The sequence below is a fragment of the Panthera pardus genome, unplaced genomic scaffold (genome assembly GCF_024362965.1).
Source record: "Panthera pardus isolate Hobbes unplaced genomic scaffold, ASM2436296v1 HiC_scaffold_5, whole genome shotgun sequence".
NCBI lineage: Eukaryota > Metazoa > Chordata > Mammalia > Carnivora > Felidae > Panthera > Panthera pardus.
The window spans coordinates 19,173,206-19,199,505 of record NW_026526980.1 but is presented as its reverse complement, the minus strand read 5'-3'; the positions used below and the strand labels follow the sequence as shown (position 1 = coordinate 19,199,505).

The 26,300-nt window shown below is 54.4% G+C and overlaps 3 protein-coding genes across 7 annotated transcripts; 1 reads left to right on the top strand and 2 right to left on the bottom strand.

Annotated features, from left to right (window-relative positions):
• Window positions 1–1,245: 1,245 nt before the first annotated feature.
• ZNF668 (zinc finger protein 668) lies at window positions 1,246–20,743 on the bottom strand. Of its 5 annotated transcripts, XM_053894546.1 has the most exons (4): window positions 9,837–9,937; window positions 7,927–7,977; window positions 3,197–3,868; window positions 1,246–2,674 (listed from the first exon to the last, which is right to left on the bottom strand). In XM_053894546.1, exons 3-4 carry the CDS (start codon window positions 3,844–3,846, stop codon window positions 1,462–1,464), a joined length of 1,863 nt encoding a protein of 620 aa, XP_053750521.1. In that variant the 5' UTR covers window positions 3,847–3,868; window positions 7,927–7,977; window positions 9,837–9,937; the 3' UTR covers window positions 1,246–1,461. The 5 variants fall into 5 exon arrangements, with proteins under 5 accessions (XP_053750521.1, XP_019291814.1, XP_019291812.1 ...); XM_019436269.2 differs by lacking the exons at window positions 7,927–7,977; window positions 9,837–9,937 and adding an exon at window positions 20,690–20,743; XM_019436267.2 differs by lacking the exons at window positions 7,927–7,977; window positions 9,837–9,937 and adding an exon at window positions 10,030–10,135.
• ZNF646 (zinc finger protein 646) lies at window positions 10,791–19,399 on the top strand. The gene is made up of 3 exons (XM_053894545.1): window positions 10,791–10,904; window positions 12,072–17,497; window positions 18,798–19,399. The coding sequence occupies exons 2-3, from the start codon at window positions 12,154–12,156 to the stop codon at window positions 18,917–18,919; spliced, it is 5,466 nt and encodes a 1,821-aa protein (XP_053750520.1). The 5' UTR covers window positions 10,791–10,904; window positions 12,072–12,153; the 3' UTR covers window positions 18,920–19,399.
• Window positions 19,323–25,563, bottom strand: PRSS53 (serine protease 53). Its single transcript, XM_019436271.2, has 11 exons — window positions 24,616–25,563; window positions 23,669–23,689; window positions 23,401–23,563; window positions 22,809–23,074; window positions 22,523–22,677; window positions 22,146–22,365; window positions 21,021–21,171; window positions 20,690–20,934; window positions 20,462–20,607; window positions 19,997–20,213; window positions 19,323–19,709 (listed from the first exon to the last, which is right to left on the bottom strand). The coding sequence occupies exons 1-11, from the start codon at window positions 24,671–24,673 to the stop codon at window positions 19,690–19,692; spliced, it is 1,662 nt and encodes a 553-aa protein (XP_019291816.2). The 5' UTR covers window positions 24,674–25,563; the 3' UTR covers window positions 19,323–19,689.
• Between the last annotated feature and the right edge of the window lie 737 nt (window positions 25,564–26,300).

Sequence of the window (26,300 nt, the reverse complement as noted above, 5' to 3'; positions counted from 1 at the left end):
TTGACATATTTTCAAGATATCTTTCAACAACATAAGTTAATAGGCCTCATTTTTTAAAAACAGCTGCATAATATATTTTATAGTGGCTAGCTTTATGTAATTAGTCCTTTGCTAATGGACATTTAGGGTATTCCCGGTTATCACAAATTTTGCTGCACCGAGCATTCTTGTCTTCAACTTTGCCACGGAAGTGGAAAAAGAACTCTGTGGTGTAAATTTTTTGACATGTGCTTGCCAAGTCAAAGGGTATATGCATTTGAATTTTTTAATAAACATGACCAAATCATCTCCCCCCCAAAATTATATCAATTTATACTAAATGTGAGGTTTCTTTTTTTTTTTTTTTTTTTGGTCTTTAAAAAGTTGTGTAGTCTTCCAGATTATGGATATGACTGTAATTTAACAGCCATCCTTTCCCCACTGATTTGAATAATCATATTTACCATAAACTAAATTCTCAGAAATAGGGCTGTTTCTAAACCCTCCCACCCCCAACTCCATTGGCTGATTTATTCTTGTGCCAATAATAACCTATTTTAACTTCAGTGCTTTGGTGTTTATCTAGTATGTCAAATACATCACCTCCATTGGTTCTTAAAAATGTATTACAGGAGTTTTGGGTTTTCAAGTTGTGTTAATAAATCTTTTTGGGTGACAGTGAATCTAAGGATTAGACTAGGGAGAATGTCTTTCCATGCATGTACATGGTATGTCTCCATTTAATTGGGTCTTAAAACCTTCAGGACAGTAATACCATTTTCTTCATATAGGTTTTGCATATTTCTTGTGAGGTTTATTCTTTTGTAGTTTATGGGTTTTGTTTGTCCCTCTTTGTCCCCCAAGTAGTTTTTCTAATTTGTTACTGTAGTATACAGGAAATATACTAATTTAGGACCTCTGTGTATTATCTGTAAAAGGACAGAACTAGTCAGTAAAAGGTTTCCAGGATGAAATAACTATGGGCTAAACAGAGCTAAATAGATGTTCATTGTAGGATTTATCAATGACTTGAGTACACTCTTGATCACCAACAATCCCCAAGAAGGGCACAGGAAATTCCTGGTACTTCCTTGACCAGGGAACCCTTTTTCAAAAGACATTCTGAAAACATATGTTGGGAAACAACGCATCCAAAGACCGTTCTAGTTTCTTATCTGTCAATCCAGGGGTCTCCACTGAACCTTATCTGATGTCCAAACTCCCATTCCCTTTCCACCCAACCAAAACACAGAAGACAACTCAGTGTCAAAGTGAATGCTTTAATGAGTGTTACTCAGAGACACATCTCTCAATAGCTGCTGCCCACCTCCATCGTCCCCAGCTCTTTGTTGGCAAGGAGAGCTAGCTGCCCGGGGGTGGGGCAGGGATCTGGAGTCTAAAGAGTGAGCCGGGGCAAAGAGAGGTTCAGGACGCACCCCGTGAGGCCTGGGCTCCTGGGAGTGAGGTGGAGGGGCATGGGCTTCACGCTGGTCCCTCTTCAGGCATTCCTAGCAAAGCCACAAGGGGCTCGAGGGGCGTGGGGGTCCCGATGGGAACGGGGTGGGTACGCTCATGCTTGCGCAGGTCGCTGGCACTCAAGAAGGCCTTGGGGCAGTGGGGGCAGGTGTAGGGGCGCACAGAGCTGTGGGTGCGGCTGTGTTTGCGCAGCCCAGCCCGGTCAGAGAAGCTCTTGCCACACTGGGTGCAGGGAAAGGGCCGGAGCTCTGGGTGTGAGCGCTCATGCCGTCGCAGCAGCGTCAGCGTGGAGAACGTCTCCTTACACTCCCGGCACACAAACTGCGGTGGCTTCTCGTCAACTTCCTCACCTCCCACCTCGCCCGCCCCTGCCAAGGGACCAGGAGCCTCCCCAACCCCAGCATCTTGGCACTCCACATGTTCCACCGTCATGCCTACCACTTGCCACTGGGTGGCCATCACACCACCTGATTCGGGGGGCAGCCCTAGCAGCCCTGCTGGAGGGTCCCCTAGCCCTGCACCTGCTGCCGGGGCCGTTGAGCCCTCGCCTGACACACTGACAGGCAGTGCCAGCCCTACTACCAGCTCCTGTTGAGGGGGAGCCCCTGCGGCCTCACTACTCCGATGGGTCCGCTCATGCTTCCTCAGGCTGGACGATACCACGAAGGATTTTCCACAGGCGTTACAGTGGAAGGGGCGCTCACCTGAGTGCACCCGGCTGTGCTTAGTAAGGCTGGCTCGCTCGGCGAAGGCTCGCCCACACTCCTCACAGCGAAAGGGCCGTTGGCCTGAGTGGACCAACGCATGGCGCTTGAGGTCCCAAGACGCCACGAACGTCTTGTCACACTGCAGGCACTTGAACGGCCGGTCGCCTGTGTGCACCCGCCTGTGCATGGCCAGGTCTGCGGGCTGCCGAAAGTCTTTGCCGCACTTCTCGCAGCGATAAGGCTTTACCCCCTCGTGCGCCCGCTGGTGGCGCCGGAAGCTTGAGGGGTCGGAGAACATGCGGCCACAACGTGGGCACAGGAAGGGCTTCTCGCCCGAGTGAGTGCGCTCATGGCTCTGGTAGGAGCTGAGCTGCGTGAAGCCCTTGCCACAGGCTGGGCAGCGATAGGGCTTCTGTGCCGCATGGATCCGCTGGTGGCACGTGAGCGAGGACGAGCGGGAGAAGCTCTTCCCACACTCCGAGCAGAGGAAGGGGCGCTCACCGGTGTGGGACCTGTGGAGTGTGAAGGAGGGGTCATGAAGGTGGCAGGTCCCTCACCTGACCACTGCTGCCTGTCTGCTGTGAGTTAGGGGCTCCTAACATCCCGGGGGTAGGGGGTACATAGGGCTGCACCCCAGAGTAGGGAATCTTCAGGCTAGGTGTCTAGATCCCAGATAAGACCCCACCAACAGCCAGACCCCACTCCCACCTACTAACCTCCACCAGAGACCCTCCCGGTGGCCCAACTTCCAGCGGGTCCCCTTTCCAGTCAGACCCAGGCCAATCAGATCCCAACGGAATCCTCCAGGGCTCCCTCCCAACATAGTCTGCCCCGCCCCTGCCCAACCAGGGCCACCAGCTTCTCCCCACGGCCCAGCCCCACTCACCTTCCCATTGGCTCTTTTCCCTCTTTGAGCCTCAACCCCACGCCCGGTTGGTCACAGGGCCACCGCTGTTGCGCCACATCCCTCCCTCCTCCGCCCCTGGTCGGTTCTTCCCAACCCCGGCTCCCTCACCACAGCACCGCACCCTCACCGCTCATGGTTGCGTAGGTCCTTGAGCTCAGCGTAGGCCTTGCCGCAGCGCTCGCAGCCGTAGGGCCGCAGGCCCGCGTGGGTGCGCCGGTGCTTGCGGAACACCGAAGGGTCGGCGAAGCTCTTGCCGCAATCGGAGCAAGCATACGGCCTCTCGCCAGTGTGACCACGCTGGTGAATCTTGAGCTTGGAGAGCGCGCCATAGGCCTTGGGGCAGTGAGCACAGCGGAAGGGCAGCTCGCCAGCATGTGAGGCCAGGTGCACACGCAGGCACACTGGCTGCATAAAGCGGCGGCCACACTCGGGGCAAGGGAAGGGCTTTTCACCAGTGTGGCTGCGACCGTGACTGCGCAGCTCAGGTGCCGTTTTATAGGCCTTGGGGCACAGCGGGCATGCATAAGGCCGAGGCTTTGCCGATGCACTTGACACCTTGTCCCCGCTGGCATCCTCTGCTTTGGGTTCTGTCTCCGGCTTCAGCTTCGTTTCCGCCACCTCCTCTGTGTAGTCTACAGGACCATGGGTGGCAGCGTGACGCGCTGCCCTGGGCGCATTTGGAAATGTCTTAGTACAGGACAGGCACTTGTAGCGACGGCCGGATCGCTTGTAGCCGAGGGCCGAGGATGACCGGGCCTCCGTAGACTCCACCTCCATGGCCTCAGAGGGCGGAGCTTCTCTGGGAAAGAAGCAAAGTTAGACACAAGCCACATCCTTCTGCCATTCTCTAAGGCCTCTATCCTTAACGAAGCCTCAGAGAGGAGTTCTGTCTTACCAGCATTTCCCATGGGGGATGGCCACATCCTTCTTTCCAAACACTCCTGGGTCTAACACTCTGCACTCAAGTTTCCTGTCTGGTCTGTTCATTGAGGAAAGAAGTTGGACCAGGTAACCTCTGAGGGTCTAAGAGAGGAGTCTGGAGGTATCAAAATGTGCACCTGCACTTCTCTCCCCAGCCTCTGGGCTTTTCCAAACCTTGCACATTCCCAGAAGGCCCAGGTTCCGTCCATCTCACCATCTTCCTTTTCCAGCTCAGCATCTAAGGCCTGTGCCAGGACACAGAGTCCTATGCATGCCTGCAGACACAGAGGCTACGTAGATGTGGGTCAGACTTGAAGGTTACCAAGTGCCCAGAGAAGACAGAGGTAGGTCCAGAAGAAGGCAGAACTAGTGGGCTAACTGGTGATTGGCACCGTCTGTCTGGAAGAAGTAGGTCCCCAGTGTATGTATTTTGTCTTTCCCTTCTGGTTAGTTAGCTTTCAGAGGCAGCAACTGTTCACACAGAATCCTGGCCTTGCACAGCTGTAAGGTACTCCACCCTAGACAGGAATCCTGGTCCACCCTCTGCTCTGGAATTGCTGTTGAGCTTCTGCTCCCATAGCTCTGGTAATGGGGAGCTCAGTTACTCTCAAGGTGGCTTGAGCCATTGCTAGCAATTACATGTGTCTCAGTATAATCAATATATCTGATTTAGCCTGGCCTCCTGGGACACCTGCTCTGGATAAGCCCCCTTCTTTCTCATTCATAGCCCAGACACCCTCCATCCAGCTGCTCCTGGGGATCAAGGCTGGGAGGAAATAGGATTAATGGCTGCATTAGTCTTAACACCAGCTCATCCTCCCTAGGAGATGAAAAGAAGAGGATTATGGGCAGATCCACTTAGGAAGGGCTCAGCAGCAGCTGCTGGGGGTGGCCAGGGGGAGGGAGGATGCTGCTATAGACAGGGCAGGGGAGCCAGGTGTGTGCAGAATCCAGTCTGGGAGGTAAGAAGCCTGAGTTCTACTGCTCCTTTCTAGGCCTGTTTCCTCATCTGTATACCTCAGGGTTTGGTGGCTTGGAAGTTCTGACCCAGGGAGGAAGTTCTGACCCAGCCAGGGCTGCATCTTTATAGTCAGCACCCTTCTGCCTAGCGGCCCTGCCTCAGTCCCCACCCCTACACGCATCATCTGCTATGTGCACAGACAGCTTCTTCATAAAGTATCATGTGACACTTTGTCCCCTGCTCAATAACTTTCCGTGACTTCCATCATACCACGCAAACTCTCAGGTCCTTCCTGGCTGTTACAAATCCCACCAATCCTTCCTTTGAGCCCCACTCCCCCCAGGAAACTCTTCCTGCATTTCCCCTCTGGTCTTTGGCCCCAATCCCACACAACTCTGTTCCACCCTCAGCTTGGTTCTTTTCACTTTTCCCACTAAGTGCTGGTGCTGGAAGGTGAGTTAAAGGGCTTGAGGACCAACCTTCCCCGTGGTTTGAATTTCCCCCTACAGTTCCCAGGGGATCCTTCCCTGTCTCTGGATGAGGCAGTCACTACCTCCTTTCCAGACCATCTCTGGACAGACTGCCTGATAAAGTTTCTCTTTAATAAAAAAGATAGCTCACATTTACTGAGCACTTGCTAAATAAAAGGCAGTTTCCTAAGCTCTTTACATATATTAACTCAAACTTCACGTCAACATTGCAATAAAAGTTCTATTATATAGATTCCTTTTTTACAGATATGGGAACGGAGGCCCAGAGAAACAATGTACCATTGTGGTTAAGTGTCCTGTCTCTGAAACCAGACTGCCTGGCTTTGAATCTTGCCTCACTCACTTCCTAGCAGTGACCTTGTGACATTTACTTTATGCCACAAGACCTCAATTTTGTCATCTGAAAAATGGAGGTAATAATAGTACTTACCTCACAGGGTTGGATGAAGACTGAATGGAAGTGATATGATATGAATAAATGCCCTCAATTACTGACAGTCTTCTGAGAGCCAGACACTTTGCTGAGCACACTACCTTATTTAGTTCTCTTACAGCTTCCTGAGACAGAGATCTTATCCTCGTTTTACAAACAAATGAACTGAGGTTCCAAGGGATTTAGTGACTAGCCCATGGTCACAAAGCTAGACTCAACAGCTGGGACTTGAATCAGATGTTTAACTTGCCTTGAGTTGCTGGGCCCTTGATCAGTCGTTTGGGCCCTCCCAGACTTGTCTGCTGCTGGGCCAACCTTACAGTGACCAGAACCCTGAATTCAGGCCACATCTTCACCTTCTCTCATCCCTGTAGAACTGCCTTGAGACCAGAACCAGCACCCTTTATGTCTGTTTCCCTCTCAGAGGGCTTGACCCCTGCGTTCTGAGCTCTGGGCCTCAGTGTTCCCACCTGTGAACCAGAAATCAGAGAGCTGAAGGTATACATCTCTCCTCCTGAAGCACTTCCCTGGGGAAAAGGTAGGGAAGCACTTTCCTGGGGAAAAGGTAGGGAAGTAGGCTGGTCCCAACAGGTGCCCAGCTCCATAAAGAGCAGAGGGCCATGTGGGCTAGGCCCCCATCTAAATCCCACCATTAGCTCCTCACTTCATTGTTCACTGAGGACTCTTCCACCCATCACTCCCTAGAGTTATGTTTCTCCAAGTCAGGTCTGTGAACCCCGTCCCCTGCATGAGAATAATCATCCAGGGAGCATGAGGATGGACTCAGAAAGCTGTACTTTATTTATTTATTTTTTTAACGTTTATTTTTGAGACAGAGAGAGACAGAGCATGAACGGGGGAGGGTCAGAGAGAGGGAGACACAGAATCTGAAACAGGCTCCAGGCTCTGAGCTGTCAGCACAGAGCCCGACGCAGGGCTGGAACTCATGGACGGCGAGATCATGACCTGAGCCGAAGTCGGCCGCTTAACCGGGCTCAGGTGCCCCAGAAAGCTGTACTTTAAACATCCTCTCAGGGCCATGCCAACCAACACTTAGGAAGCAAAGACGCATCCTTGGGTCTTCACAAAGCTTCTAGGAGAGGCACTATGACGCCTCTTTTTCATATACGGAGGTTAAGGCCCCAGTAAGGAAAAACACTTTACAAGCACACCTAACTAGTCAAGAGGCACAGACTCAAATCCAAGTCTTCAGGCCCCTGGGTTCTTTCTCTACCAGTCTTCATTTACTTCAGGTTTATGAGACAAATCAGGGGACTTTCGACTGCTCCTAAGACAAAGACCAGTATCTTTTCCATGGCTAGCAAGGCCCTGAATGATCTAACTCCCGCCTACCTCACCTTCCCCTCCATTTCATGGTGTCACTAGGCTCCACTCACACAGGCTGTCTTTCTTTTCCAAAAATAGCTAAATTCCTTCCCACCTCAGGGCCTTTGTACTAGTAGTCCCCTCTGCCAGAACCACTATTCCCCAAGGATCATTGTGTGAAATCTCTTTGATTTCATTTGGGCCTCAGCTCCCTGTCACCTCCTCAAAGAAGGCTTTCCTGACTACCTTTCTTTTTCTTTTTAAGTTTATGTATTCTGAGAGAGACAGAGACCGTGTGAGTGCAGGGGGAGGTGGGCGGAGAGAGAAGGAGAGACAGAATCCCAAGCAGATTCCACGCTGCCAGTGCAGAGCCCAACTTGGGGCTTGAACTCATGAAACTCTGAGATCATGACCTGAGCTAAAACCAAGAGTCTGACGCTCAACCGACTGAGCCACCCAGGTGCTCCTCCTGACCGCCTTTCTTAATGCTATCTGCATTCTTGCTCCTCCTCTTTAGTTCCCCTTATGGTGCTCATCTGGATAACATTCCTTGCAAGGTTACCACGGGCCAGGTATCATTCTATGCATTTTGTGTGTACTACTCAAGTTAAGCCTCACAACTGCCTAGAAGTTTCCTATGGACTGAATGCACACATGTATGGAGAAAGCCATGTGAGGACATAACAAGAAGGTGGACATCTACAAGTCAGGAAAAGAGTCCTCACCAGGAACTGAATTGGCCAGCATCTTGATCTTGGACTTCCCAGCCTCCAGAACTGTGAGAAATAAATTTCTGTTGTTTAAGCCCTTCAGTCTTGTGGGGTTTTTGTCATGGTTAGCCTGAACGGATTAAGTTAAACAGTATTATTTTCCCCATTTTACAGACAAGGATACTGAGGCACACAGAAATGAAGTAACCGGTCATGGTTACAGCCAGTATTCAAAGTCAGGTGGTCTGCCTCCCAAATTTCTGCTCTCTGTCCTGACTGTTGCTTTGGTAGCACTTACACATTTTATAGCTTGATTGTTAACTTTCTGTCTCCAACACCAGAGACTAGGCTGGCAAAGAGCCAGGAACCTTTATTATTTTATATCCTCTACACCTAAAACTGTGATTGGTGCCTCAAAACAAAGTGAATGAATCAACCTCTGAGACAGAATTCAAACCCAGGCCTATTGCTTCTGCCTCCCCTATAGTAGGTGTTTGTGAGAATGTCTGCCAGCAACTATTTATTAACCGAATTTCTCTGCCTTTCCAATTTCACAAGTTCCAAAAATCGCCCCATTATCCCATAGTGGGTTCATTGCTCTGGTGAGGGAGGTTTCTCTTTGCTTCACTACTGGCTTAGGAGGGGGACGCGGGCCTGCTGCCTGACCAGGCTGTAAAATGCCAGAGATGCAGGGATTTAATTCCCAGACAGCTTAGGCTATGACGCTGTGAGCAAGGATGAGGTTTAATAAAAAAAAAATAAAAAAAAAAAAAAAAAGGAGCTGCTTTTTCTCTTCTCTGCATTTTGGTCTCCCCCATGTGTAAACAAGTAGATGCCAGTAAGGCCTTTGAGCCATTGAGACCTGGTGAGATGATGGATGGGGAACTGAGAACTGTGCAGAAGTGAAAGCTAATCATCTCCTAGGCCTCCAAACTGGTCAGTTCACAACCTAATCCTAACCTACTTTTTCAGCCTCAGCTCCAGCCGCAGTGTGTCCCCCTCCCAACAGCGAACTAAGCTCCAGCCTCAATTCTCAAACTTTCTCACCTAAATGCATCTCCACTTGCAGTTCTCTCTGCCTCAGCAGCCCTTGCTCGCCTTCTCCCATGGGAAAATTCTTTTGCATCCTTCAAATACCTGCTTTCTCAGTGCCCTCAAAAATACTTAAAAGGCAGTAGAGGTAAGGGCGCCACGGTGCTCTGGGCCTCAGTTTTCTCATTAGTTAAATGGGGTCTCTGAGGTTCGTCGGAGTTCGAAGGGCGTTAGGGCCTAGGAGACGTGGTGAGAAGGGGCCGAGAGCGGCAGAAACCCGGCGCTTCTCGCTCTCTGCAACAGTCTATCTGTCGGCGCCCCCACCAGACAGACAACCCCGCAGGGCAGGACCCTAGGCTGACTCGTCTCCGAAGGCTGGGAAAACGGGGCCTCGGAGAACGAGGCAAGAAGGAGCGAACGAAGAATGAGAGAATGAACAAATGAATGGGCCAAGGACTGGACGCTGGACAAAGGCCTGCAAGATGGCGTTCTCTAGGACCGCGGGAGGGGCGGCCAGGACCTCGGCCGGGGAGGGGTGCCGCAGGCGCTGGGGACCTTGTTAGGCGGGCCGCGCGTCTGGGACAAAAGCCCGCAACATGGCGGGCTCTAGGACCCCCAAGGCCCGCACCGCGCAAGGCGGGCAGCTGTGCCAGCCGAGCCCAGACGTCCACAGCAGCCGGCCCGCGGGGACAGCCGGCGGGTTCTAGGACCCGCTGGGCCGGAGCCCGACTGCGCCCTCCCGGGGCCGCACTCCTCCCGCCCCGCCCGCGCTTCTCGCGCCAGGCCAACCCCATCCGCCCTCTGCACCCACAGGGAAACTGAGGCCTCTCGGACAGCGTCTGCGCTGGGGCGGCCCGGGGGGGTCCCTGCGGCTTCCCGCCGGCGTTTCCTACCTCAACGAACTTGGGCTGGCTCCGTGGCGTCTGCGGCAGCTGCTCTGACCGACGGAGCCCGGACACTGCCAGGGAGGGGCAGGCGCTAGGACCCAGCGGGGGGGGGGGGGGAGGAGGAGGGGGAGGGAGAGGCGGGGCCGGAAAGCGGAAGTGGGAGGGAGCTTTCCCAGCTAGGGAGGAAGGCAAAGTTTACCCGAGCACTGCAGGTGAAAGTGGCGGAGCAACATCTTGAAAGGGGTCTCTGTGGGTGCTAACGACAGAGGACGCCAGACAGATTTACGGCATATACCGGATTATTGCTATCTTGGGGCCAGATCACCAAGAACTGGAAGGCGGGAATACAGAAGGGCCATGCGCAAGCTTTGTAGCACCGAAATCCACTTATATTCCACCACATCTCCCTCAGTAGCGAGGAGTGAATGAAGCTCCCTCCATCTGTCTTGGGAAGTTGTTTTCAGGGAGCTCCACGAAAAGTGTCGCCAAAGTACTGAGGCCAGAACAGCAGAACCCTTTTTTTTCCTCTTCTGCTTTCAGCCAATATGCACCGGAACGATTTTCGCAGCTCTTGCCGGAAGTGTGGCTTAGACTAATGCAAAGCAACGCAGAATTTTGACCCTCGTGGGCGGGGTCAGAGTCGCGTTTCAGCTACCTCTCCCTTAGCCCCGGAAGTGTGTCTGTGTACAACTGCTGCTTGGAGGCGGCACAGGAAGTGTTCTCCAGGCAGAGGTTTCGGGGGGAACCTTTTGCGGCTAGGACACTTCCTGTTTCCTAGTAACAATAGGAAGTGTCCGCGGAGCTGGGGGTAGACTCCTGGCTCGAGCCAGCTGCGCCTTCTTTCCTCTACCTCCTTCCTTCTCCGTTTTCCCCTTTCCCTTTTCCCCTCCCTTCCCACCTCCCAGGAGCCCTGGCGGAGTGTGCGTCTGTGGGAGCGCGAGAGCCCCCCCACAGCCACCCCTTGGGGCGCGCGGCTGCAGTTAGGGTGAGGGTCCCAGTGCGCAGGCGCGCTCCCGTTCGCGGTCCCCAACGGACTCATCCGCGGCGGGAACGAAAAGGGGCCACCCGAGTGAGGTAGGGGTCCTGAGAAGAAATTGGCCGAGGAGATGAGTGAGGCGAGAAGACCTGGTTGGTGGTTGATCAGGAGAAGGGGCTCAAGCGAAGGGGCTTTGTGAGTTGAGAAGTCGAGGAGCAGGTTTGGAGGGGCTTTAGATCCGGAGATATGAGTTGTACATACAGGGATCCCATGGGAGTGAAGAATCAAGAGTCAGCGAAGGCCAATGTGATACAGGAGACATGGGGGCCTACTATGGGAAGAGTAAGGGCTTTGGAAAAAAAAATTGCCTGAGTCAGTGGGTTTGCTTCTGTGTAAACTGGACTAAGGAGGCACTGCAGGGTGTTGTGAGGATTAAGTGACACAACGAACGTTCTTTACTTAGCACAGTGCTCCGCACATGGTAATGCTCAGCATGCGTTGTTGTCATAAGTATTTTGAGAGAAGATAGAAAAAATAAGAAGGGATGGTGAGGGTATAGTGAGGAGGTGTAGGAAAGAAAAAAGGTAGGTAGGGGGTGAAGAGCAACCAGAAATGGGTTGGAATTTCCAAGATAGAAGATGATTTGGACTCAGGGGAAGTAGGTGAAGGAAGTGGCCAAGAGAGTCTTTTAGAAAAGAGACTTTGTGACCCTGAAAGGAATAGGGGAGGTGAGGGAACAGGCCAGCCCATTCTCTGAAGAGGGCTTTAAGCCCCCACCTCTCACATCCTCAGCTGTCAACTGGAGAAAAAGGCTGCTTTTCAGTGTCTCTAGGCTACTCTGTTTAGCTGAGGGATCAAGGAGAGAGAATTAGACTTCTCACATTGAAGGTCCTAGAAAAGTTTTAGGTTTCCTTTTAATATGTCACAGGAGGTAGGTTGGTTGGTTGTTCCAGAATTATAGAGAGGAGAAGGTTAGATTTTGTGGATTTGGTCTGATGAACAGAGGTAGGTTGGTAGGTCTGTGGTAGGTTGCATCCCTCTAGACTTTAGTTTTCTTATCTATACCTCTAGGATGAGTTAGGCCTAGGGGAGCTCTCATATTTGGGGAGCTTATGTGCAGGAGGCCTTAAATCCAAGAGAAAGCAAGTTCCTGGGCATTACTGCTTGGGGAACATTTCTGTGACCTCTGATGATCTTGCTGCTTATAGAGCCAAGAGGCAAAGTTAATTCAGGTCTTCCTTCTGACCACCACCCCCTCTTCCTAGGCCTTGGCCCCTCCACCAGAGGAAGATGCTGCTGCCACCTGCCTGCTCTTCCTGAACCTCCAGGTTTCTGCCACACTGCCCCATGGAGGACGTGCCCACCTCACTCAGCTGCTCTGACTGTCAGCGCCACTTTCCTAGTCTTCCGGAACTGTCCCGGCACCGCGAGCTGCTCCATCCATCTTCCAAGCAGGACAGTGAGGAGGCAGACAGCATCCCTCGGCCCTACCGCTGTCAGCAGTGTGGGCGGGGCTACCGTCACCCAGGGAGCTTGGTCAACCACCGCCGGACCCACGAGACTGGACTTTTCCCCTGTACCACCTGTGGCAAGGACTTTACCAATCCCGTGGCCCTCAAGAGCCACATGAGGACTCATGCTCCGGAGGGCCGCCGTAGGCGCCGGCCTCCCCGCTCCAAGGAAGTCATTCCACATCTTCAAGGGGAGACAGCATCCTCTGACTCCAGGGACCACAGGCTCAGCCCTGGGGAAAGCTGGACAAGCCAGAAAAAACATGAGGAAGAGACCTTTGGCTGTGAGTCTGGGCCTGACCCCAGGGCAGCTTTGAGCACTTGGGAAGATCCACCCACCCGACAAAGAGAAGGCTGGGAAAGCCAGCCAGATTCAGAGGAGGGTGCAGAGCGCTGGGGGCCCACTACCAATTCTACCAGAGCCACCCCGCTCCCCACCCCAGCCAGCACCCTCCTTAGCAATTTGGAACAGTATTTGGCTGAATCAGTAGTGAATTTCACAGGGGGCCAGGAGCCCACTCAGTCCCCTCCTGCTGAGGAAGAACGGCGGTACAAGTGCAGTCAATGTGGCAAGACATACAAGCATGCTGGGAGCCTCACGAACCACCGCCAGAGCCACACCTTGGGCATCTACCCTTGTGCCATCTGCTTCAAAGAGTTCTCTAACCTCATGGCTCTGAAGAACCACTCCCGACTCCATGCCCAGTATCAGCCTTACCAGTGTCCCCACTGTCCCCGTGCCTTTAGGATCCCCCGAGAGCTGCTGGAACACCAACAGTCCCATGAGGGTGAAAGGCAAGAGCGGCTATGGGAAGAGAAAGAGATGCCCACCACCAACGGGCACACAGATGAGAGCAGCCAGGATCAGCTCCCTAGTACACAGACGCTGAACTGCTCTGGGGAGCTCAGCACCTCTGGGGAGCTAGAGGACAGTGGCCTAGAGGAGTATCGGCCTTTCCGTTGTGGAGACTGTGGCCGTACTTACCGCCATGCTGGGAGCCTCATCAACCATCGCAAGAGCCACCAGACTGGTGTCTACCCCTGCTCCATCTGTTCCAAGCAGCTGTTCAATGCAGCTGCCCTCAAAAACCATGTGCGGGCTCATCACAGACCCCGGCAAGGAGCTGGGGAGGACGGGCAGCCATCAGTGCCACCAGCTCCCCTGCATCTGGCTGATACCACCCACAAAGATGAAGAGGTCCCCACCACCACCCTGGACCACCGCCCCTATAAGTGTGATGAGTGTGGTCGGGCTTACCGCCACCGGGGGAGCCTGGTGAACCACCGCCACAGCCATCGGACAGGAGAGTACCAGTGCTCACTCTGTCCCCGCAAGTATCCTAACCTTATGGCCCTGCGGAACCATGTGCGGGTACATTGCAAAGCTGCTCGCCGCAGCGCAGGCCCAGGGGCTGAGGGTCCCCCCAGCCACCTCAAGGTAGAGCTCCCGCCTGACCCCATGGAAGCAGAGGCAGCCCCACCCACTGATCAGGGGCATGGGTGCAAACACAAAGAGGAGACCACTGATGTCCCCCCAGCAGCTGATAGGACAGCACCACAGATATGTAGCATGTGTGGGATGCTCTTTGAAGACGCTGAGAGCCTTGAACTTCATGGCCGGACCCATGGGGAAAGGGAAGACAGCAAGACAGAGACTAGGGTGTCCCCTCCTCGGACTTTTGCATGCCAAGATTGTGGAAAGAGCTATCGTCACTCAGGCAGCCTTATCAACCACAGGCAGACCCACCAGACGGGGGACTTCAGTTGTGGGGCCTGTGCCAAGCACTTCCACACTATGGCCGCCATGAAGAACCATTTGCGACGCCACAGTGGGCGGTGGAGCAAGCAGCACCGGAGGCGAGCTAGCAGTGCTGGCAGTGGGGGAGAAGCCAAAATCCCATCCGGTGGGAGCTGGGCCCAGGAGTTGGTGGAAAACAGTAAGGGCCTGGACTGTCCGCAAGACCCTTCAGGGGGAAGTCCTAATGTAGCCCAAGGCAACTTGGAAAGTGATGGGGGCTGTTTGCAGGCTGACACTGAAAGGGATAGATGTGGGCTTGAGAGGGATGAGGCCTGTTTCCAGGGTGATAAAGAGAGCAGAGGTACTGAGGAAGGACTGGAAAAGAAGGAGGCTTGTTTCCTTGACAACTTGGACATCCCAGATGATGAGGAAAGCAATGGGACTCGCTTCTGTGATGATCTCAGTGGGGTGGGTGAAGACCAGAAACTAGCCACTGACCAGCCCAGCTCCTCTTGCCACTCTCCTGAAGCTGTCACTAGCTGGCCGGCTGAGGTCTCCCACACGTGTTCTGACTGTGGGCATTCTTTCCCTCATGTCACTGGCCTGCTGAGCCATAGGCCCTGCCACCCCCCAGGCATCTATCAGTGCTCTCTCTGCCCGAAGGAGTTTGACTCACTGCCTGCCCTGCGCAGCCACTTCCAGAACCATGGGCCCGGGGAGGCAGCCCCTGCACAGCCTTTCCTCTGCTGCCTTTGTGGCATGATCTTCCCAGGACGGGCCGGTTACAGGCTTCACCGGCGCCAAGCTCATGACTCCTCTGGCATGACTGAGGGTTCAGAGGAGGAGGGGGAAGAGGAAGGAGCATCAGGGGCAGCCTCCACCCGTAGCCCTCCACTGCAGCTCTCAGAAGCAGAGCTGTTGAATCAGCTGCAGCGGGAGGTGGAGGCACTGGATGGAGCTGGCTATGGGCACATCTGTGGCTGCTGTGGTCAGACCTATGATGACCTAGGGAGCTTGGAGCGTCACCACCAAAGTCAGAGTTCTGGGAACACCATAGACAAGTCTCCCAGCCACTTAGAGTCAGGTGATGCTATGGGAAGGGTTGCAGACCATGACCATGTCTTTGAGGACACAGTGGCCTGCCTCTCTGGGGAGGGTGGGGACACAAAGTCTGGAGAGGGAGTAGGTGCCATGGTTGTAGACAACCTTTGCATGCAAGGTGGGGAAAGTTCGCTGGAGGCCCAACCCCGCCCCTTCCGCTGCAACCAGTGTGGCAAGACCTACCGCCATGGGGGCAGCCTGGTGAACCACCGCAAGATCCATCAGACTGGAGATTTCATCTGCCCTGTCTGCTCCCGCTGCTACCCCAACCTGGCTGCCTACCGTAATCATCTACGAAACCACCCCCGCTGCAAAGGCTCTGAGCCCCAAGTGGGGCCCGTGCCAGAGGCAGGAGGCAGCAGCGAGCCCCAGAACATGGCAGAAGAAGGGCTGGGGCAGGCAGATGTGGGAAAGTTTCAGGAGGAACTTAAAGTGGAACCCTTGGAGGAGGTGGCAAGGGTGAAAGAGGAGGAGTGGGAGGAGGCCGCTGTGAAGGGGGAGGAGGTGGAGCCAAGGTTGGAGACTGCAGAGAAGAGCTGCCAGACTGAGGCCAGCTCTGAGCGGCCCTTCAGCTGTGAGGTGTGCGGCCGGTCGTACAAGCATGCTGGCAGCCTCATCAATCACCGGCAGAGCCACCAGACTGGACACTTTGGCTGCCAGGCCTGCTCCAAAGGCTTCTCAAACCTCATGTCTCTCAAAAACCACCGGCGCATCCATGCAGATCCCCGGCGTTTCCGCTGCAGCGAATGTGGGAAGGCCTTCCGCCTGCGGAAACAGCTGGCCAGCCACCAGCGGGTGCATGTTGAGCGGGGTGGGAGCGGGGGCACTCGGAAGCTGATTCGGGAAGATCGGCCCTTCCGGTGTGGGCAATGTGGACGGACCTACCGCCATGCTGGCAGCCTCCTAAACCACCGGCGCAGCCACGACACGGGCCAATACAGCTGTCCCACCTGCCCCAAGACCTACTCCAACAGCATGGCCCTAAAGGACCACCAGAGGCTGCACTCAGAGAGCCGGCGGCGGCGAGCAGGGCTATCTCGGCGAGCAGCTGTGCGCTGTGCCCTCTGTGGCCGAGGCTTCCCTGGCCGGGGATCTTTGGAGCAGCACCTGCGAGAGCATGAGGATACCAAAAGTGGTCCGAGAGGTCCAAATGGCACAGAGGGCAGTGAGGGGAACCTGGCTAATGACCAGGGACTAGAGGACACATCAGGTGGTACTGAGTCAGTTCTCCAGCTGGAGGATGGAGCCAGGAGGCTGGGGGGGCAGAGTCTGAGCCCCATCAGGGCAACAGGTTCAGAAGCCACAGAACTGGTATCCTGGGACATGGGGAATGCAGAAGGGAGGCAAGGAGATGGGGGACCAGTGGATCATGGTGGAGATTGGGTTCCTCAGGGTCATATACTGACCAAGCCAGAAGATGAGTCAGGGAACAGCATCCCCAAGAGTCCTTGCCACCTTGGCAACAGCCAGTCCAATGGACCTAGTCTGAGTCCAGTGGATAGCTGGGACGATGGAGACAGCCGACCTGAGCTCCGTCAAGAGAGTCACACCTTTTCCTGCAGCCACTGTGGCAAGACCTACTGCCACTCGGAAGACCCTTTGAACTGCCATAGCCCTTCCAAGACAGACCGCCACTATTGCCTGCTCTGCTCCAAGGAGTTCTTGAATCCTGTGGTCACTAAGACCGACAGCCACAACCACATAGATGCCCAGACCTTTGCCTGCCCTGAGTGTGGTATGGCCTTTCAGTCCCATCATGAACTAGCCAGCCACCTACACACACATGCCAGCGGCCTCAGTCAGATGCCACCCCTGAGAGAGGAGGCCAGAGGTCCTGAAGGTGGGGCTGTGAAGGATGAGGTGGATCTCCCTGGCCAAGGGGAAATCCAAAAGGCCCCATCAGAACCCCCCAGGACCCCAGGAGACAATACTGGGAGTGCTAATGGGGGGCAAGGAGTAAAGTCCACAGTGGCTGAAGACGAGGAACGGCCCTTCCGTTGTGCCCAGTGTGGGCGTTCCTACCGCCATGCCGGTAGCCTGCTGAACCATCAGAAGGCCCACACCACTGGACTCTATCCCTGTTCCCTCTGCCCCAAACTTCTACCCAACCTGCTGTCCCTTAAGAACCATGGCAGGACCCACACAGACCCTAAGCGCCACCGCTGTAGCATCTGTGGCAAGGCCTTCCGGACAGCTGCCCGGCTGGAGGGTCATGGACGAGTCCATGCACCCCGGGAAGGGCCCTTCACCTGCCCTCATTGTCCCCGCCACTTCCGCCGCCGAATCAGCTTCCAGCAGCACCAGCAGCAGCACCAGGAGGAATGGACAGTGGCCAGCTCTGGTACGGGGACATGAATGGCTTGGGCAGGGGACAGAAGGGCTCCAGAGTAGGTGGGCAGAGTGGGGGTGGGGGGACAAGGAGTGAGAGGAGAGGGTCACATGGTTTCCAAGAGGTTGTGCAGGAGTGGAGGGTGGGGAATTGGATATGGAGGAAACTGGTCTGAGGATGCTGCCTGGTGAGGGCAGAGATCAGAACTCCTGGGTCAGGTAAACAGCATGGTGGGTTGGACAGTGGGCTGGGGGGAGGGGGTGGTTGTGGGCAGGGGCAGAGGCAGTTGCTGTGCAGGAACCAAAGAAGAATGGGCTTTTTGTTTGGGGAGGGGAGGCAGCCATGTGTCTACTATATCTGGAAACTCCTGATCCAGCCAGTAAAGGAATGATTTCCAGAGAAAAATGGCCTAGGTGGTGCTCTTTCCCTAAGTAGGCAGGGAGCAAGAGGGTGAAGAATGGGGTTGGGAGGCACCCCCAGATTGGACTGCTTTGTGTTTTGTGCTGACCTGGCCAGGGAAACTGGTCACTGGTTGGCCCCCAGCTCCCTGTCCCTCTTTCTCTGAATTTTGTCTCTGGTCCCCCTCCTCTCTTCTTGGAAACTAGACCTTTGGTCCTTAGGTACTGATACTGCCTCATGTCTCTTCCCTATATTGAACCCTTTACCCTTTCTTCTCTCTGCTGCGCATCTCCTTTTTAGGAGCCAACCAAACCACTTTTTCCACCTGCATACCCCCATTCCCTCCAGCACACCTTTAACTGGAGGATTGAGTCACAGATAATTGTTTCTTTGAAGCCAGGCCCAGCTGAGGCAACAACAGTCATTAGCCCCTATCTCCCATCCTCTATCAGGGGGAATTTCCATGGAAAGTCACTCCACCCAGCCCGACTGAAGGATGAGGCTGTGTGGGAGTGGGGCAGCCTGTTTCCTCAGTCTGTTCTTGAGCCCTGGGCTCATGTCCTCTGCCTCCTCTAGAGATCTGTAGGCCTTCTCCCAAGATCTATTCCATTTAGTGGCAACCAAGGGTGGGTATCCCCAAGATGGCGGGCCCTTGACCAGAAATGATCAGGGAAGGAGGGGATGGTGGGTGAGAGTATCGTGAGAGAGCTGACAAGATGGCTTTCAGGATAAAAGATTTCTTGTGACCTCAAGGGAATGAGTGAGGAGCCAGTTAGGCCTGGAAAAATCATTAGTTTACATGCAGGCCTCTGGGGTTGGGGGTAGCAGCAGAATGGCCTGCAGGCTAGGGAGGGGGTGCAAGCTGTGTGGGGTTTGCCGGCCTCAGTCAGTGACCTCCTCTCTTTCTCCCCAGGAGCCCCAAAGGCACCAGCAGCAGGCAGACGGGACCTGTCCTTGCCCCCTCCACCTACCCCCACGACCCCACTTCTGGATCCTTCACCCCAGTGGCCTGCAGACCTCAGCTTCTCCCTCTGAACTTCAAGTCTCCAAAGATCAGAATACGGGCGGGGTGGGGTGGGCGGGTTGTAGGGAAAGGCTTGATCTCCATGTTTTGCTCAGGAGTAGTTAGGCATCCCCATCTCTTATTTCCCTCTCCTGCTGTGAAGAGGACCCAGATCTGGCCTCTTGCCCATGGAAGGGGTAAGGTGTTCCTCATATCCCTGTCCTTGAAGGCTCTCCTTTCCCCAGCCTTTGTCATTATGCTCTTCCCTATGACCAGCCCTGCAAGAAGCCCGGTGCCAGGCTCTGCCACAATGTGGGGCCGCTGTCACCAGCCAGATTCCAACAAGAGGGAGAGGTGGATTCAGAGAGCCACAGGTGGGAATGTTGCCTATGGAAGGGGAGCCTTTTGCTACAATTTGTAACTTATTTTCTAAAGTCTATTTTGTAACAATTTATTTAAGTTTAAAAAAAAGGAAAATTGCTCCCCCCCAAAAAAAGAAAATTTCAAAGTAAGCGGCTGGTGTGATCATATCTGAGGGGAGGAAGACTAGGGAAGGCTGGGGACGCCTGCGTTGGACGGCGGAGCTGGGCGTAGGGAAGCATCCACAGGCGACATCTCCCTGGCCTGCAGGGTGGGGATTAAGGGCAGTTGCCGGTCCAGGCGTGCTCCTTCCCAGAGCCCACAGGGCTGCTGGGCCTGCCCCAGTGCCTGGAATCATGCGTGGGTGGGGGGAATGGGAGAGGTACAGGGGCAGTGATGCAGGAATTGTCTCACTGCGTCTGCAGCATCCCAGAGCCACCTGTCAACAGCCAGCTGGTTTGCCTGTCAGGAAGAGGAAGGAGGGTGGGGTTGGCCTCATCCTCAAAACTTTTCTTCCCTCCCTGGAAGGAAGAGGAAGAAGGTGCTACTTTAACCCCTATGACAGATGAGAAAACTGAGGTTTGAAGAAGTTGAGGCCTGCTCCAAGTCACAATGATGAGGAACCAGAATTATGTCCGCTACCCCACCCAGGGCAGCAAGAGGTTGGGTCAGAACAGATCTTTCCCTGGATTGAGAGAGAATGGGTCTGGAGAGGGAAGTGTTAGCAGGGAGGCCCCAGGGCCACGTACTCATGTTAGCCAAGCAGCTTCCAGTCTCTGCCTCGGGTTCTGGCTCCTCAGCAAAATAGACCTGCCAGTCCAAACTGCTGACCCAGTTCTCATAGGCGGGAAGTGCCGCGAAGACTGCAGGCCTTGCAGGGCCTTGGCAGGCATCTCCAAAGCTGTGTAGCCCAGCCAGGAACCATGTGCCCCTCACCTCATGCACCAGTGGTGCCCCAGACAGGCCCTGTCAGGAGTCAGGTGACACTGGGTGACTTCCTCTTTTCCCTAGGCAGCTGTGGGGGCAGAAGGGGCTTGGGGCCGGGATGAGGCTCTGGCTCTTTGGGAGCCAGTTGGCAGAAAGGCCCAATTTCAAGTGAGAGGCGGGTCTGGAGGCCAAGCCTGGCAGGTCTGTGAGTTACAGGATAAAGATGCCAGGGGTCTGTGGAGTAAGGTTTGGAGGACTGGGGCTCACCTCACAGTGGGGGGGCTCACCTCACAGTGGGGCGGCTCACCCACAACACTGGTACACACCATTCCTGGCAGAATGGGGATACTGTCGCTCCCAAGAGCTGCATGCAGCCGGCTGCAGGCCCTGGGTCCCAAGAGGGTCACAGGCACTGTCTGAGGGGAGCTGGCACCTATAGGGCAAGGGAAAAGACCCAGCTGCCCCGACAGCCTCTAGGATGGATGGACAGCTGCTGATGGGCCTGTCCTACATACCTGCTTCTTGGTGGGGCAGCCCCAGGACCCAGCCACGTTCCCCATCAGGCAGGTGGTGGTCGGCATATGGCAGGCAGAGGGGCCGAAGGCTGGGGCCCAGTGTCACAGGTTGGGCCAGCAGCAGGAGTGCCACATCGTAGCCCCCCTCTGGGTGGGTATAAGCCCCATGTAGGATGAGCTGCTTCAGGCCCCGTTCCTCTGGTCCGGTCCCCAGCCCTATGCTCCATTCCTCTGGGGTCTGGCGCCTGTGCAGAGAGGCATCATTGACAGCATCGAGTGGCAGGCCTGCCAGCGAAGGCGTGGGCATGAAGGCAAGAGAGACATGGCTCACCCAATGAAGCAGTGGGCAGCAGTCAGCACTACCTCCTCTGACACCAGGGCTCCACCACAGGCCAGCTTCCCCTGGTGCTTCAGCCTGGCATCCCAGGGCCATGGGGAGGGGGCTCCTGCCTGGGGACCTCCTCTCCTCAAGGATCCACAGGCTGGAACAGACAGATTACATCATCTGCCTTCTTGCTAAGTGCTCACCGCATGCCTGGCCTGTGCTAAGCGCTTCCCACGTACTATCAAATCCTCACAAAATCCTCTTAAGTTGGATTTTGTTACCCTCATTACCAAAGTAACCAAAGTTCCAGAAAGGTTAAGTGACTTTCTAGCTCAGTAACCACAGGCAGGTAGCCAACTTAAGTCTCAAAAACCAGGGAGGGCCTAAGCTTTTAAACCCTGATGGTCTAGCCTCATGGGAGTGGCCCTGCTCATCATTCTCTGTCTGTGCCCCTCCGGGCTTGGACTGGCCCCAGAATTCCTGGCTCACTAGTACTTCTCTTAACCATCAAGATACAACTTCGTTCCAGGAATAGTTTTGCATGCCATTTACATGTTAGTTACTTAATGCCAGAATCCTGAGCGGGAGCCTGCCCTGTCCATTCTCACTGGGTCCCTGCTTGGAAACTTGCAGCTTACCCCCACAACCTTCAATCAGATCTCAGAGATCCCTCTTCATACCTAAACTCTAAATACACAAAGTTCTAGGGGTGCCGGGGTGGTACGGTCGGTTAAGCATCTGACTTCAGCTCAGGTATGATCTCACCGTTCGTGAGTTCAAGCCCCGCATCAGGCTCTGTGTTGATAGCTTGGAGCCTGGAGCCTGTTTCGGATTCTGTGTCTCCCTCTCTCTCTGACTCTCTCCCACTCACACTCTCGTGTCTCACTCAAAAATAAACATTAAAAAATTTTTTTAAATGCACAAAGTTCTGAAGTATCTTTGCCCCTTCAGCCCTTAAATGGAATGGTTCCCATCTTAGAGGCTGAAAGGGGCCTTAAATGCCCCCCTAGTTAGCCCCCAGCAATGTGTGACTGCCTTGTACCAATTCTCTGTTCTGAGCTGAAACTTGCTTCACTGTGCTTCTGTCTGCTGCCCAGAACACGTCCCACTCCTAACATCCCCTGCTCATACCTACACAGCTGTCCTCATCACTGATCTCTGGGGTCTCTGGGTTCTGGGACAGGAAGGCTGCCCCCTGAGCTCGAGCCTGCAGCCAGGAGCTATGAGCAGCCATGTTGGTCAGCAGCACAGGAGTGTCTTCTTGGGCACAGCTTGATGCAAAGCTGATGATCCCAGCCTGAACCCAATGTCCATCAGGCTCACGGCACAGCACGGGGCCCCCAGAATCTCCCTGGAGCCGGGAAAAGGAGTCAAGTATAGACACTTCAGCCCCAGCCATGGACAGACACCCTCTAACAGCAGCAGGTCCACCCTCCCTGTGGATCAAGCACCCAGCTCGGGGCTAGGCCTCCTCCCCTTCTGCTCCCTTCTCATCTTCCCCATCAGACCTGACAGGGCCCCTGCACCCCAGGCTGGGCGCCCCCACACAGCATCCCAGGCCGAGCTGGGCTGGCCAGCAGCCGCTGGTGCAGCCGGTTGTAGAGACAGTTACACGTGGGGCGGCTGATTAGACGCAGGCGCAGATTCCGTAGAGTCCTGGGAGCTGGCAAAAGAAAGGGAGTTGGTGGGGGGGGGGGGGTATAAATCTGAGCACAGGGATGGTTGGCAGCTGAGGCTGCGTGAGCTTGGGCAAGCACAGTGCCTCTCTGGGATTCATTCTGGGACAGCACTTACCATCATTGGTGTCCTGATCCCAGCCAGTAGCCCAGCAGGAGGTCCCAAAAGGAAAGCGATGGGTAGACTGAGGCAAGCAGAGGGGTGTGCGGGCCATGGGGTGGGCGAGCCGGAGCAGGGCCAGGTCTGAGCCTTGGCTGTAGTGGTTATAGGCCCTCGGCAGCTGCAGGGCGGTCACCCCCACCTCCTCGGCCCCTGGGCTCAGCCCCTCACGTTGCAGAGAACCCAGGACAACTGACCAGGAGTTCAGTTCTGTCACTGCTGCCCTGGAAGGGGAGGGATAAGGCCAAGGCATTGAATGCAAAGGGGGACAGTGACACCAACCAGGACACCACCAGGTAGGTGAAAGATGGACAAAAATCAGCCCAGAGCTTTAAGCAAGGTCCTTCCCTCTCCCAACCTCAGCTTCCTCATTTGTAAATCTTCTACCAAGGCTTAACTTAACTTGATAATGTGTACCTGGCACATGGCACACTTTCAGTAAATGATACATTGTGATTCTAGGGGCAGGAGTCAGTTTTACAGAGTTTGGAGGACATATCACCCACCCCACCCCCAAAAGTCGGAAACTCTGACCCCAGCCATGACTCACTTTTCAAAGCAGTGGGCAGCAGTGAGGACCCAGGTATCTGCCACCAGGGATCCGCTGCAGATGTGGACCCCCCGCCTCCTCACACTGGCTTGCCAGGGCCACTCACCAGGTGCTGTGATGCCCTCCTGAGGCTCAGGGGGGCCAGGGCCACGCTGCCCACATACTGTGGAGAGGGGTGGATCAGAATGACAGAAGGTCCCTGTCCTTCCCTCATCACAGGCCCAAGCCAGACCTAAGGAAGCCCTGGCCGCATATCCCCAAAGCTTACCGTGCTGAGCTGCTTGAAGACCTGGGAAGAGAGAGACACAGATGAGACTTAGGGGAGCCTTACCTGCATGGCCCAGCCTTGGTGGAAGGGATAGGTTTGGGGGGATGGGCCCTGGGTCCTTGCCTATGACTGTGTGGCTACCTTACCAGCCCCTCCCAGAATGAAAATATATGAGGCCAAGAAACAGCTTTTATTGGAACCTATTCAGAGCGTACACTCAGTAATTAATTCTCCTCCCTCAGCTGTGCTCAGCACTCCTGAGTCTGAGAAGCAGGGCCAGGGTTCATCTTGGGACTAGTCCAAACTTCCTCCAGGCTTCAGATCCCCTAACTCCAGCCCCCGCCACTGAGTCAGGGAGGCGGCCTGTATATGTGGAGAGCATTAGCTTAATTGTGCCCTCAGTCGTGAATGCCTAAGAGGAAGGATTAGAGGCCAACGTCATGTCTGAGTGGGGGAGGGCTCCAAGAGATTGAGAGTCCCCACCCTTGTTCTGACAACTCAGACTCCCCCACCTTTCCACAAACCACCAGAGACTTTACCAAAGGATCCCCTACCCTGCCTCTTCCCCATCACAGGCACAGAAACATCTGGGCCAGGAAAGATGGGACATATGTAGAGACGGGGAGACTGAGGCCAAAGGGCCCCCAGAACTTGCCTAAGGTCATTCTGGAAGTAGATAGGCAGACGGGCACAGGGTACACACACAGGCATAATGACTGCAGACATAGATTGTAATCTAGCCCAAGAAAATCACACCCACTTTGACAAAGGTGGCCACATACACCTCCTCTGATACACAGCCAGACATGGTTACATCGCCACAGGCAAACCATCGCTCCCCTAGGCATGCCCCCTCACATACACACCAGGCTGCAAGGCTGCTGGGGCAGAGGGTGGCCCCTGAACACCTACCATACCACTCCCCTACCCAAACATGGGTGGCTCACCCTCTATGAGAACCACTGCTCCCAGGATGAGCAGCTCTGGTCCCCAGCTCTGCTTCATGCTGCTCCAGGCCACTCTGCCGCCTGTACTCTGGTTTTCAGAGAGGCCACCTGGGTCTCCCTAGCTCCACCTCTGCTCCGCCCCCCAGTTGGCTAGGAGTCAAGTGCCAGAAGGGAGCCAGCAGCTCCTAGCTCTGGGGTTGTGACTGTGTTACCCCGGGCCATTCACCACCCCTCTCTGCGCCTCAGCCATGGCCAGACTGCCTTGGTTCAAATCCCAGTTTCCCCATGTACTATGTGAGTGACCTTGGACAATTAGCCCCTATGTGCCTTGTCTGAAAAACTCAGAATTGTTGAATGTAAAAACCTTAGAGTCCAACATAGAGCAAACTTGCTCCCAGCATGGAAGTTGTCCTCTGGGAACTGGGAAGGGCACTGTGGGCAGACCCTCCCAGTCCCTCTATTTTAGCTTCCCCACCTCTCCCCCAGGCCCACGTGCAGGTGGGTTTCACATACCTTCTCCCATCTTGCTTCAGTGGCAGTGTTTGCAGGGCTGAGTATTGAGGGCTGGGGCTCTCTGCTACTTCCTGGCAATGAGACTGGAAAATCTCAACACCTCTCTGCTGCCTTCCCAGGAAACAGGGTTACAGTGGTGCCTACGTTTCTTACAGGTGGTGGAAGACTCAATCAGGAGGGAAGAACACTTAGTGTGCATTCTTTTTCTCTTTCTGACTTCTAACTCAGGCCAGCCCCAACTGTTCAGGAAACCTGACCCCGACACAGAGGCAGCTGTGTTAAGAGCATAGACACTGGTGGGGCGCCTGGGTGGCTCAGTCAGTTAGGCATCCGACTTTGGCTCAGGTCATGATCTCACAGTTTGTGGGTTCGAGCCCCATGCTGGGCTCTGTACTGACAGATCAGAGCTTGGAGCCAGCTTTGGATTCTGTGTCTGCCTCTGTGGTGATGAGAAATCTGCTCATCACCCTCCACCGCACTTGCACTCTGTCTCTCTCTCTCTCTCTCTCTCTCTCTCTCTCTCTCTCTCTCTCAAAAATACATAAAACAGTTAAAAACATTAAAAAAAAAAAAAGAGGGGTGCCTGGGTGGATCCGTTGGTTAAGCGTCCAACTTCGACTCAGGTCATGATCTCAGTTTGTGATTTTGAGCCCCACGTTGGGCTCTGTGCTGACAGCTCAGAGCCTGGAGCCTGCTTCAGATTCTGTGTCTCCCTCTCTCTCTGCCCCTCCCCAGCTCATTCTCTGTCTCCTTCTCCTTCAAAAATTAAATACACATTAAAAATTTTTTTTCTTTTTAATTAAAAAAAAAAAAGAGCATAGACACTGGAGCCAGATGGCCCTGGTGGAGTCAAATCCTGAGGGCTCCCTAACCCCCTCCCCAGCACTAGCTGTGTAATCTTAGGCAAACTACTTACTCTCTCTACCTCAGTTTCCTCATCAAGATAGGGATAAGAGTACCTACCTCATACAGCTGGATATATAAAGATTATGAGTTAACACATGTCATATTCTTAAGCAGTGCTTGGCATGTAAATGCTTAGTATATATCATGAAAAATAAAAAATATTCGAAACATGTCCCTGGTCCTCCAGGGCTGCCAGGACTGGCTTGGGGGTGGTAGATAAGGCAGCTGGCGAGGTTAAGGTCAGACCAAGAAGAACTTCCCAGCAA